We start from the raw sequence: 13,153 nt of genomic DNA on the forward strand, positions 1-13,153 counted from the left end.
AAGCCACCACTTCTGCCACTGACACACCATCCACGCCACTGGACCAGGAAAGATTTATAGACTTGCGCCCATTGGTCCAATTTATACCACGCCGCCGAAATCAACAACCCCGATCTCCTTTATTACTACGTCCTTACCCTCAGCCCTCTACTACAACGTCCCCCATGCTCTCAGGCCTACCATCTTCTGAGGATACTAGTGGCTCCATTTCCGAAACCAGCTCCTCTCTGCCCAGTGAAGTGCATTCCCCAGCTCTAGAGAGAGCACAGCATGGTCGCACATCAGTACCCACCTATGATCACTCCCTCGCCCCTTTGGTGCCTTTCAGGGCAGACAATCTCCGTGATCTGACAGATCTGCGTGAGGGGATTCATTACTCGGCAGATTCAAAGTACCATGGTGCAACTTTCTATGTTGAGGCTGATGTCCTTTCAGATGCTGCTGATGGTATCATTGACTTCTTCAAATACCAAAGGCAGTTTTCTGACGTAGACTCAGACATCCGGGACTTGTCTGATACCTTTGCGTTCACAAATCCTGATGCCAAGAGCAGTTTTCAAGTCCGATGGGGCACTGAAGGGAGGGACTGCACGCTAACTCATAGCGATGTTGAGAACATATTCTCAATGTCAGTCTGGCAATTTCGAGCGTACGTGATACAACTTTTTCATCGTGCACACCCTCATTGACCTAAATACCAGTGGTCATCCAGAGGCAACAGACAGTATCGGCGATGGGCCAATGCGACAGATTCTGGATACCGCTATGAGACGGTGTCTAACCTGGAAGCCTGACATAGGTTCTGGTGACGATGAGGATGTGATGGATGTTGATGGCGATGTCAGTTCATTGCTCGATGACGGCTATGTCTCACTCAAGCTTTCGAGATTTCCATCACCCGAGAAACTCGACATCATTTTTGCTCTTGGACGCATATGTGCGTGGTACCTGGTCAAGATCAACAGTGGACCGGATCCGATTTCTCCTGCTTTGCTTGAGCTGGTTATGAATGGTGTCAGCTCCATCATGGATGAAAAATGGCTTTCTACGCTCTACCCAACACTTGCAGATGTTCTGAGTGTGGTTCCCCCAGATGATCAGAATGGACAGCGCCTTCCTCGTGAACCTGAAATGCGATCACGGATCACCCGCATCTGTCATGTCCGTTTGGACACCACTGTATGTGCTCATATACTATATCGTTGGCTAGATGAAGTTGACTAAACCTGTATCACTAGTTTAATGAGATCTATCGCACTGGGACTGAACAATGGCCAGCCGTTCGTCGTGACTTCTTTTGTAGTGCCCTTTTAGGCTACTCCTACAAGTCTTTTGTTAAATCACAGGAATACAAGGCGTTCGCAACAGGCTTTGATATCTACCTTACATCATCTCTGCCTTCAATCACCAAGGTATGTTCTCAGCAAATTTTAACCAATGTTAGGTATTTATATCTTTCTAGGCCCTACGGCACCATTCCAAGCCAATTCTGCAGCATATCTTCAACAAACGTCCAACAGCAGTTAAACTAAGCCCATTGTTACGCTTTGAAGTTGATGGAGATGTGATGTTCCATGCATGCATGTCGCCTCTTCTGGAGGCCTTGAAGAATGCGGTGATTCGTTACTTGGAGGGAGAAGGACATCCGGACCATGACGCATTTCATGATCTTGTAGATCCTGATCATCAACCAGGTCCTGATTATCGTGCCCAGCGTTTTGTCAAGGTGTTAAGCGGTATCCCTACTCTACCTGCTGACCCTTTGACAACGTTTAGAGTAAGTCATTTGACTACTATCTGGCCTGTACATGCACTGACATGGGTGGGTAGATTGCATTAATTCAAGAGGTGTCAGACGCTGCTACTTTTCATGGTCAATTCAATGTGCGTTTCTGTTTGCTATCTGATGACTTGGACACTCATTCATATGCCAATAGGCCGATCGCGATATCATTCCACCAATGGTACATACCTGCATGTACAAGCTGGACGTCTTCATGAATGCTCCCCTCATCAAGTGTCTTCAAAATCCACCAATAGATGCGTCTCAAGTCACTGCTCTTGATGTATGCCTACACATGGCGCTCATAGAGGCAGGTGATGATACATTCAATGCACGAATGCCTTTATTTGTGTGACCCACCGCCATTCTCTTCTCGCATTTTGCTGATGTTACTGCTTTTTGAACTGGACTGCACGCATTTTCTCTACTAACCTGTTCATTCAAGTTGCACTCCTGCTGCTTTCATTTTCTCGTACTGCAACATTTCCACCGCTGCTCTTCTACTGCTCTTCCCTCCGTGTCTTTCTCCACGTCATCAGCCCATATTGTACCTTCATCGCAGCGCTGATTAATTTTGCTCCTCCTGCACTGTTCTCATATCGCACTGTTCTCATACTGCACTTCCCTGACTTTGTCCACATCATCAGCCCATATGGTACCTTCATCGCAGCGCTGATTAATTTTTTTCATATGTCCTGCACGCACTGTACTTGCCATTTCTCGACACAATTCCTTACTTTAGCTGTTGTTCTCAGATAACACACCTCGTATATTGCTGCATCCTGCTACATGACTGTGTATGATTCAAGTTGTTCGTATCATACTTATGCGCCCTTTGTGCCGAAGTACCTCTCGCTCTCGAAGTTCCACTCATAGTTCAAGCACACCCAGTTTCCCAAGCCATCGCACCTTTTGCACACTCTGACCCTGTTTGTATTCAATCTCCTGTGCCTTTCGAATACGTTGAACGAGGTTGTTGCAGATGGATTCTCACCGCTCGGGCACAAGTTGTATCTGCTCCTCCTGCACGTCAGAAGTCTCTGTTGCTGCTGCTTTTGCATGGGGCTTGAGGTGAGGCACGCTGGTCGCCTGAGATCATCCTATGAAAGTATCAAATTAGTATCCGTACATCATCACACATAAAGTTGAACAGCAATTCCTCCTAGCATAATGTTCACGCCCTGTCTCAATGATGTGAACGTCAGGCAAAATATGGGATGATGTGCATACCATCGAAGCGCTTGTCTTCATGTTGGCAGCATGCGCAGCGGATGCGCCTCCCACAGCTTGTACAATCAAGTAAATGATGTCCTAGGAGGAGGCAAGATATGAGGAATTAACACCGCTTGAATATATGATACTAACAAAGCAACAGAAAACGATGGTATCTAGCCACCACTAGGTCCCGACCTGGATGACGGCGACCACCGATGCCCTGAAAAGGACGTGATGTCAGCAGCAGGCTAGAAGACGAAAGTAGAATGTACCCTCTCATCTGACCCTCGAACTTACAAGCTGCGAGAGTTGGGTGGACCGGGGTGCCTAGACCATGGTGCAGGCCAGTACAACCGACCAAGGAGATGCTGAGAGTGAGAGGCACAAGGCGGAGAGAAGTCGGACATCCGAGAACCCCGGCAAATGTGGCCACCAGACATGCTTGAAGAGGATCAGATGGACCCAGGTCCTATCCACTGTGCCATCCACGCCGTGAGTGGTCACAACCCGCTACTAGTAAACTAGCCCTGGCTTGATCTCTGTGCTTGTGGTTCTATCTGGGTAAGTTTTGAAGTGGCAGCACCAGCAAAAAGCATGGAGAGAGTGGGATGAGACATGTCAGCATACCATCTGGACACCATTGCTAATGAGAGCCGAGTGCCAGGCGGGCAGTACTGTAACTGGTAATTGATTAATTACTATATCAAGCAAGTGCTGGTACCAGCGTCACACACCCGCCATACTGTGACCGGTGACCTGTGACCCGACGCGCAAAGGGCAGTGCCCGCCTTGAGCTCGCCATTGATAACGGTGAGCATGGGATGACTTGAGCCAGCAGGTGGATGATGTTTGTGCCATGAATAGAGTTTTGAGAAGCCACATGGATGACTTTCATGCATAACATCCTGATTTGGTACCCACGTGGACGACTTTTGTGAAATGATTTAGAGTTTTGAGAAGCCACGTGGATGACTTTTGTGAAATCAATTCGAGTTTTAGTTATAACATCGGTTTATTTACTTTATCGTTTTGATTTTATTTTGTCCAATACGGTCCCTCATACTTACGGTTTACAGATTTTGTTTGTAAATTAGCCGCTGTCAAGAATTTGCAAATGTTTGACAGACGTCTTTTTTCTGTAAATTCTTACGGGAAGTCACCGGTCAATGCTTGATGTTTCCAATGATCATTACACGCTGTTGTGTATTGTCGCTATTGTATTCTACACTGCTTACTCGTAGGCTCTTTGTTCTGTTCTTCTGTGTGTATTGGCTCATCCTTTCCCGCAGTGTGCGATATTCGTCTGCAAAGTCCCGTGCCCATCGTATGCATATCGGACAAGTATTGTTGTCCACCGCATGCGGTTGCCCAGTCTACCTCAAATTACCCGACTTATTATGGTTGACTTTATTACCCTGATTCCTGAATACCACCTGTTGTGCTTCGAATCCCCTGAAAACTCGTGTTCTTGGCCTTCGTGATCTTTGGTTGAGCACCATGGCCGTTGTTGTTCGTACACTGAACCGTTTACAGGTTATGTGTGGTTGACGGAGAGTCGATTGTGGTAACTCATAACGAGGTGTCCGTGCCATCGTCTCTTGTCTTTCAAGCATCCAATTATACACACTGCTGTGCTGCATCGGTTGGTTTCTGACCGATGTTCTGATGTGGTGACATCTGTTATTGCATTCATGGATCATTTCCCTGCTAGTTTCCGGCACAGCCCTGCAGTAATTGCAGAACACTTGAGTGGTTTGGTGCACCCCCTTCTGGTTCTCTGCGTTTCCTCTCCGGTAGTAGTGTTCGCCGCACGAAAGACGCTAATGTTGGCGATCTTGCAGCATTTTCTCGACTTTCGTGAGCGATTTGGCGCTTTGTCGGCTTATGTTATTTTGGAACAGTTGATTGACGTTCCTATGTCCCCAGACCGCGCGCAGCCTGTTGTCGATGTTGTGTGCGCATACCATTGTATGGTGCTGAAGTTGCGCTCCGTCTGCCCGCTCGGCCGCCCTATGTTTCTCTTCCATGTACGGATAGCAAGATTCGTTGGTCCACTCTTAGTCTTGGTGCCTTAGTCCGCTGCCTGTGTGGCCTTTCTATTGACTTGCCATCTGAGGCTATCAAACGTTTACCAGCACAAAGGTCGTCCCGTCCTAGTACCAAGACCGGTAATGGATTGGTGTTTCACATTCGGTAACCCCTTTTGTTTCTGCAGTCAGCCGGCTCACAAATCATCAGCATGTTTACTGCGGACAGAACCCTCCCCCATTTATCGTGGGAGTCGGAATATGTTTGTTAGCGGAGCAGGTTCTACCATGGCACATTCATAGGTCCGAGGCCGGTACCTCACGGGCTATTTAGCGTGAATTAGACGGTCCGAACTTTAGACTCGCAACTAGTCTTACTACATTTCCGAGATGTTAGGTGCTTAACTTATAATGAGTAACTTGCTATAATCTCCAAAATATAAATAGGAGAAAAATCAAAATGAGAATGCTCAACTTGCAAAGATGCTAACATCTCTTGGTGGCCGCGATGCTACAATGTCGTCACATCATAATAATAGTCACAAACTCCTTCAATGGGAGCCTAGGTTTGCAGACATTGATTCCTATGAATCAAACAACTCAAATTTCTCGCAGTATATCTCATAGGGCATATCTTAGCACAAATATACAGAACCAATCGAGTAACTGGATAGCGGATAAATAACGATGCCCGTCAAAGGCTACAATACAGATCATAACTTGAAGCAGCTAAAGCGTAAGATCAGGACAAATGGAGGTGTTGCAGTTACAAATGGAATTAAACTAAGGGTCAATACGATCTGATATTGAAACTGGCATGTGTCGGATAATGGAACAAGATGCGACGAGCGGAAGGAAGTCAGACATGGTTCTCCCTAGTCATGGGGAGAAGTAGGTATCTGGCCCTCGACGTTTTGTGTCCAACATCCAATCGTTTGGGTGTTCGATGCCTGCAGTTGATGTATTACCTTGATCAGATTGAGAATGTGTGGCTTGGTTGATAGCCGGTGCGTATCACAGACGCAGGATGTAGTAAAAAGAATACTGGTAGCTGAACAATGAGCATGCAGAACTGTTGACAAACCATCAATTAATCACTTCACACTGGCATGGGGATAGTAAACGGGGTGACGTTCCAGACGTTCCTCAAACCCGGTCATTATGACAGAAAGTGTCTAGGTAAAATACTCTACGCCCTCATGCTACGGTGACAACGAACTTATTAGTTTTGGGCGACATGGCCATCGAGACCAAGAGCGTGTCATTCCAGCCGTTGCCACTATAGGAAGGCACCTGAGAAAGCACATAGCTTGTGGCGAACGAGCCAGCCGCCCACCCAATGTAGCCGAGGATAACTACAAATAAGACATGTCGATTTGTGTAAGGGCACAGTAAGGTGTGAAATACGTACCATCAGATTGAGAAGCCTGGTAGGTGATCGCCTGCGACACGTAGTTAATGCAAGATTCTACGTTCCCACCGCCAGTCTCCGTATTGAGGGCCTTCCGACCGTTTGCACGGAGCCAGGTGGCCAGAGGGGTCCATGTGTCATCAATGCCGTTGGTCACGCACTCAGCGTTGGTGCCACTAAGTGATATTAGCGGAGACATAGACAAGGGAACAATTTTACTGACGAGCCATCGGAGTCAAGGTACCTGTGGACGTCCATAATGAGGTTGGTGAATGTGCCGTCAGGGTTCTTCACCTCGCCAAGGGCATCAGCAGAACCACTGGATACGAAAGTCTTCGCAGAAGCATAGTCCGTCCCAGGGAGAAGAATCATCTGAGTGCTAGCGCCAGCTTCCCTGAACACAGAATATTAATTAAGATACTCTGCAGAAATAGTCGAACATGCTGACCGAATGGCTGTAACTGCACTCTAGTTCCCAAGAGTTCTCAGTATCATCTTAAACCTGCGAACAAGGAGCACATACCTGAACTGTAATCGTAAAATAATATTGTCAGAGGTCAAAAAAAGAACGTTCATCAAGAGATATCATACCGGACTCTGCCCAAGCGCTGATATCCTAGGTTTCAGCAATCTCAGCATGGTCTCTTGAAGATTTTTTCGAGAGACTCACCGGGATATTATGTGGTTCGTTCATGCTGATTGTCAATAAGTCAGTAGTCCCTACTTGTAACGGCCATCACATACACCCCAAAGATGACTTTCGTCTCGTTCTTCCAGTACGAGGCGATATTGGACCAGAGCTCAGCGAAGACTTCGTTGCTTGGACCGCCTTGACCGATAACCTATTATCAGATTGAGCATTGTTGACGATAACAGAAATACGGTCACTGACCTGCCCATTGTACCTGGCGTAATTGTGGATATCAATTACACAGTAAGCGCCAATGTTCAGACAGTCGGACACCAGCGTGTTATAGTTGGCAAACTGAGTCTCATCCAAGACGCCAGTCATTTGGTCATTGGTGAGATACTGCCAACCAACAGGGAGACGGAACACATTGTAGCCGTCATCGAAAAAGTGTTGCATTTGGCCCACGCCATCAATACCTAACGGGTATGTTAGAGTTGTGAGAAAGCGCTCCAAAATAAACCATACCAGATAATTGTTGAATAGGGGGAATAGCACCTGAAGCACTGCAAGTGCCATCTGTGCTACAACCGAAATCTGGAACAGGAGTCTAGGCATGACAAGTAACGGTGGTAGTATTGCACTCACCAAAGCCTGCAATATTCACACCTGCGAACTGGAGCGGCGCAGATGTCTGGGCGTTAACAAGGACTGTTGTGGTGCTGAGAACGGCAGCGACAAAGGAATGTAAAAGTTTGATGGCCATTTCACGCGAAAAGAAACAGGAAATCTAGTGAGTGTTCATCCGATAATATGGTTGTCTTTATGTATGAATTGAAACATTAATTATGAAAGCTTTGCCAGGAACAGATACGCATGGTGTATTCTCAGCCGTGACCGAAGTTCGCGCGAGTTCGGCATGAAACTATGCAATATTGAGCTGACCCTAGCATAGTAGCAATGCTATCATGGTGACGGGATCTCCAGATCACGATACCGAGTTGACCCTATGAGACCCTATGGTGATGAGAAGAGTCATCTCTAACGCATGAAAATATGCTGACCCCATGGTAATGAGAAGACTCATCTCTAAGACTCTGAATAAAGACAACAGCAGACTATGTAGTCAGGGGCGTAAGGAAAAAACAGACAAAGTTTGCCAGCGGTCTCCAGGACTACCGCAATGAAATACGAGTAGATCAATGCAACAACGTGAATATCTGTAGGTCTAGGCTTTCCATCACAGTGAATATATATGCTTTAAAGGCTGGGATAGTGGACTCTGGTCTGTCACTGGCCTCGTGTGGTTGAACTTCCGGATGGCTGTATGTGCTGACTAAGCCTCCAGGCTGGTAGTTTTTTTCTGGTCTCTCGCGTTATCTTTTGCTTCGGTCAGCTAGTCCCATTAATTCAAGCTTCAAGTTCCTTCATCGACTCCACGCAATTCTGCATCATGATGGGGCACTGATAAAGTTGTAAATTCCCCCGATATGGCGCACGGACCTACGGCATTTACACTTGCTCATAAAGCATATCGCATCAACTTTTGGTGGGGGGATGTAGGTGATATCCATGCATAATTGAACGCATAATGCATAAGCCTCGGAACTACTTTATGCATTATTAGAAGCCGTCTTTGGGGATCAGGTCGTGTTCAGGGCAGGTCATGCTGGTACCTGCTCTAATGTCAGGTTTAGCTGAAGGGTGCATCTCTAGTCTTTGGAATCTACTGCGGACATTATTTGCAGGGCACTGGCTTCTCCTATGGCTTTTAGGTCTTGGCACGCATGTTTGAGGTAAAAGAATATGGATTTGACACCTGTTTTCACTTTAGGTAGCCGTGACTACGGCAGAACGACAACGTGAGTATACGTTGTCGTTGTTGTGGTACTTTCGGTGAGTGGTCGGTCCGCTGTGGTGATATACTACATTGATATTGCTGTCTTGGTTAAGATGTACATTGCTCTCTGGTCGAGACGAGGCACCTGTGACTCCCACGTAACCCTTGATACCTCCATATTACTAAGACGAAGGGGATGTAGTATCTCCAGGCTAGGTTCACTGCCTGAGACTTATGAGAAATCGCTAGGTACGGTGAGCGCGTGACATCTTGGCAAGCCCGTCGGTAGCAATAGCCCGCATATCGCGCTCGCTGGGCCTGACGACGAGCAGCCCGTTCTCACTTCAGAACATTACAGCCACTGATCACCGTGATAGAGGCGAAAACAGACATTTAAACGATGAGTAACTCATTGTATTGCATTGGCGGAAGGTCTAAACACTAGCAGAACATAGGGATGACCCTAGTCTTCGTCATCATCAGTAGATTGCCCCTCATCACTATCTTCGGTTATCTCGCGGTTCTTACACTGCTTTCTGGTGCACGCCTCCGCTGCCTGGACCTTTTAGCCGGAAATTCATTTTCTTTGCCTCCGAGTCCCCTTTCTGTGTTCTTGCGCTTTTGTGACGTGCTTGCATCCGAGCGCTTCTTACGAGGTTTGCCAATGACTTCGTCTGCTACCTGTCGCCTTTCTACATCTGTCTTGTAGTTGTCGAGCTCTAACCTTGACAGGGTCTTCTACGCACAGGTGCCCACTTTTAACGCGTTGCAAAGGGTTCCAAAGAGATGTGAATGGAATGCTCGTCGGCCAGCCGTCCAGGAGGATGCCGTGGGACAACACGATGGCCTTCAAATAATGAGAGTAGTTCATGACAATGTTGGTCTTGTTCGTCACGCATCCTGTCCATAAGAGTCAGCTGCGCAAGAGCCAAAGCCGATCAGTCGGCGAATGACATTTTCGAGACTATCGCACGTTTCTGATGATGGAACAATAAAAATGCCAAGTGCAATGGACAGAAGGAAGTCAGACACGGTTCTCCCAAATCGTAGGGAGAGGTAGGTGTGTAGCCCTCAGTGCTTTGTGTCCAACATCCAGTCGTTTGGCTGTTCCGAACATGTGTGCAGCCGACGTATTGCATTGATCACATTGATAATGTGTGATTTAGGATGGTGCGTATTTCAGACGCAAGATGTAAAGAGAATACCAGTAGCTGAACTTAAGCTTGAACGTTGAACAATGCAGAACTATTAATTAATCATTAATCAATCACATCACACTAACATGGGGAATATTAAACAGGATGACGTCTCAGACGTTCCTTAAATCCGGTCACCATTACAGAAAATGTCTAGGCCGTAAAATACTCTACACCAATTTTATGCTACGGTTGCAATGAGCTTATTAATTTTGGGTGACATGGCCCTCGAGACCAAGAGCGTGTCATTCCAGCCGGTGCCGCTGTAGGAAGGCACCTGAGAAAGCACATAGTTCGTGGCGAACGAGCCAGCCGCCCACCCAATGTAGCCGAGGATAACTACAGATAGGACATCGATTTGTGTCAAGGCACAGTAAGGTGTAAAACACGTACCATCAGATTGAGAAGCCTGGTAGCTGATCTCCTGCGATACATATTTCACACAAGATTCTACGTTCCCACCGCCAGTCTCCGTATTGAAGGCCTTCCGACCGTGTGCACGGAGCCAGGTGGCCAGAGGGGTCCATGAGTCATCAATGCCGTTGGTCACGCACTCAGCGTTGGTGCCACTGAGTGATATTAGCATAGGCATAGACAAAAGAATTATTTTACTGACGAGCCGTCGTAGTCGAGGTACCTGTGGACGTCCATGATGAGGTTGGTGAATGTGCCGTCGGGGTTCTTCACCTTGGCAAGGGCATCAGCAGAACCACTGGATACGAAAGTCTTCGCAGAAGTATAGTCTGTCCCTGGGAGGAGAATCATCTGAGTTTTAGCGCCAGCTTGCCTGGACGCCGAATACATGATTTTTAATTAATACACCCCGCAAAATTGTCGAACATGCTGACCGGATGGCTGTCACTGCACTCTAGTTCCCAAGAATTTTTAGTATCATTTGAAGCCTGCGAACAAGCGACACATACCTGGACTGTAATCATGAAACCATATTGTCAGAAGTTAAAACAGAAAACATCAATAAGAGATATCATACCGGACGCCGCCCAAGCGGTAATATTCTAGGTTCAGCAATCTCAGTATGATCTCTTGAAGTTTTTTTTCCGAGACTCACCGGGATATCATGAGGTTCGTTCATGCTGATTGTCAGTAAGTCAGCAGTCTCTACTTGCAGCGGCCATCACATACACCCCAAAGATGACTTTCGTCTCGTTTTTCCAGTGTGAGGCAATGTTGGACCAGAGCTGAGCGAAGATTTTGTTGCTTGGACCGCCTTGGCCGATGATCTATTATCGGATTAAATATCGTTGGCAATGACAGAAGTACAGTCGCTAACCTGCCCATTGTACCTGGCGTAATTGTGGATATCAATCTCACAGTAAGCACCAGTGCTCAGACAGTCGGACACCAGGGTGTTATATTTGGCAAACTGAGTCGCATCCAATACGCCAGTCATCTTGTCATTAGTGAGATACTGCCAACCAACAGGGAGACGGAACACATTGTAGCCGTCCTTGACAAAATGTTGCATTTGGCCCAAGCCATCAATACCTAGTGGGAATGTTAGAGTGGTGAGAAAGCACTCCAAGATAAACCATACCGGATAGTTTGTGAATAGGGGGAACAGCGCCTGAAGCAACGCAAGTGCCATCTGTACCACAACCGAAGTCTGTGGAACAGGAGTCTAGACATGACAAGTAACGGTGATAGTATAGCACTCACCAAAGCCTGCAATATTCACACCTGCGAACCGGAGCGGCGCAGATGCCTTGGCGTTGACGAGGACTGCTGTGGTGCTGACAGCAGCAGCGATAAAGGAATACAGAAACTTGATGGCCATTTCACGCGAAAAGAACAGGGGATCCACTGAGTGCTCATCCGATAATATGGCTGTCTTTTATGCATGAGTTGAAAGGTTAATTATGGTGTGTAGAAAGCTTTGCCAGGAACAGGCACGCATGTGTTTTCAGTCGTGATCGGAGTTCGCCTATGGTGATGACAAGAAACATCTCTAAATCATGAAAATATACTGACCCCATGGTAATGAGAAGACTCATCCCTAAATAATGACGACGGCAGTCATGGCTTAAGAGAGAGAACAGATATTTGCCAGCGGTCCCTAAGACTACTGCGATGAAAGACGAGCACATCAATATAATCACGTGAATATAATGCTTGCGATCATAGTGAACATTTACTTAAGCTGGGGTAGTGGGCTCTGGCCAATTATTAACAGCTGAGCTGGCTCCGTGTGGTTACTCGTCTGACTGGGTGGTCTCTGCACGCAATTCTGTGTGGTGCTCCGATCAAGTTGTATCCCTCCGATATAAGCCACGACACTTACCACAGAGATAAATTGGAAAATTCCGTGTGTCGGCGGTGGTTGTGCCCAGCGTACAGTTCAGATCCGGGCTGAAGATCACTGCAGAACGACAACGTGAGTAAATGTTGGCGATATTGTACTTTCGGTGAATGGTCGGTCCGCTATAGTGATCGATCATCTACGACAGCGCCGCTTGTTTGTCGATATTGCTGTCCTTATTAAGATGTATATTGCTCTCTGGTCAAGACGAGGTCGCTAGTACCACCATGGACGCTCCCATGGAGACAAAAACTGAGCGGGGAATATCATATATGTCTTGCAGAGGCGCAACCCTGGAGTTGAAACCACCACTGGCAGGTGTTGGTTTTGCGCCCGAGACTGAATTCAAGGATAGTATGACATTGTAGGTGGTATCCAATATGACAGCCCTACCTTCAAGTTGTGCCTGTTGGGCAAGCACGAATATCTGACTTCGCTAGACCTCGCGCAGCGTGAATTTGGATCCGTCGTATGGGCTCGCGACTGAACGCTAAGTATTGGGGCTACCCGGGCCGCGTTGCTGGGGCAGGTACTTATGTAAGCAAATAAGTTGGGGTCAGCCTGCCCAGTGCTCAGTACTTACATTGATTAGATTAGAAACTTTATTTGACGATCCGCATCATAGACATCGCCGCAGGATGTAAATTAGTAGGAAAAATGGTCGCGGAGTTAATTGCTATAAGAATCATGAATCAATCACTTTACGCTGGCATGGGGACAGCAAATGGCTTGAGCC

General features: G+C 47.1%; 3 protein-coding genes across 3 annotated transcripts; all 3 read right to left on the minus strand.

Moving 5' to 3' along the window:
• Positions 1–2,773: 2,773 nt before the first annotated feature.
• Positions 2,774–3,816, minus strand: HD556DRAFT_1310435 (uncharacterized protein; the record flags this gene model as incomplete). The annotated part of the gene is made up of 6 exons (XM_041300410.1): positions 2,774–2,872; positions 3,014–3,094; positions 3,194–3,218; positions 3,296–3,439; positions 3,626–3,672; positions 3,733–3,816. The coding sequence occupies 6 exons, from the start codon at positions 3,814–3,816 to the stop codon at positions 2,774–2,776; spliced, it is 480 nt and encodes a 159-aa protein (XP_041157606.1).
• A 2,406-nt stretch (positions 3,817–6,222) lies between these two features.
• HD556DRAFT_1445937 (glycoside hydrolase family 5 protein) lies at positions 6,223–7,830 on the minus strand (the record flags this gene model as incomplete). The annotated part of the gene is made up of 11 exons (XM_041307012.1): positions 6,223–6,380; positions 6,437–6,612; positions 6,660–6,830; positions 6,885–6,904; positions 6,939–6,964; positions 7,028–7,052; positions 7,107–7,131; positions 7,181–7,278; positions 7,329–7,543; positions 7,593–7,661; positions 7,713–7,830. The coding sequence occupies 11 exons, from the start codon at positions 7,828–7,830 to the stop codon at positions 6,223–6,225; spliced, it is 1,101 nt and encodes a 366-aa protein (XP_041157607.1).
• A 2,313-nt stretch (positions 7,831–10,143) lies between these two features.
• On the minus strand, positions 10,144–12,237 carry HD556DRAFT_686334 (glycoside hydrolase family 5 protein). The gene is made up of 11 exons (XM_041311306.1): positions 11,778–12,237; positions 11,656–11,724; positions 11,392–11,606; positions 11,244–11,341; positions 11,170–11,194; positions 11,092–11,116; positions 11,024–11,028; positions 10,949–10,968; positions 10,717–10,887; positions 10,494–10,669; positions 10,144–10,439 (listed from the first exon to the last, which is right to left on the minus strand). The coding sequence occupies exons 1-11, from the start codon at positions 11,893–11,895 to the stop codon at positions 10,282–10,284; spliced, it is 1,080 nt and encodes a 359-aa protein (XP_041157608.1). The 5' UTR covers positions 11,896–12,237; the 3' UTR covers positions 10,144–10,281.
• Positions 12,238–13,153: the final 916 nt, after the last annotated feature.

This window comes from Suillus plorans, assembly GCF_016647745.1.
Source record: "Suillus plorans strain S12 chromosome Unknown HD556scaffold_48, whole genome shotgun sequence".
NCBI classification, from domain to species: domain Eukaryota; kingdom Fungi; phylum Basidiomycota; class Agaricomycetes; order Boletales; family Suillaceae; genus Suillus; species Suillus plorans.

Coding starts and splice junctions, on each gene's coding strand:
- HD556DRAFT_686334 (XM_041311306.1), bottom strand. CDS start 11,895: ATGGCCATCAAGTTTCTGTATTCCTTTATCGCTGCTGCTGTCAGCACC. Junction 11,117..11,169: donor ACGAACCTCATGATATCCCG/GTGAGTCTCGGA, acceptor TGCTGAACCTAG/AATATTACCGCTTGGGCGGC. Junction 10,888..10,948: donor AGTGCAGTGACAGCCATCCG/GTCAGCATGTTC, acceptor TTCGGCGTCCAG/GCAAGCTGGCGCTAAAACTC.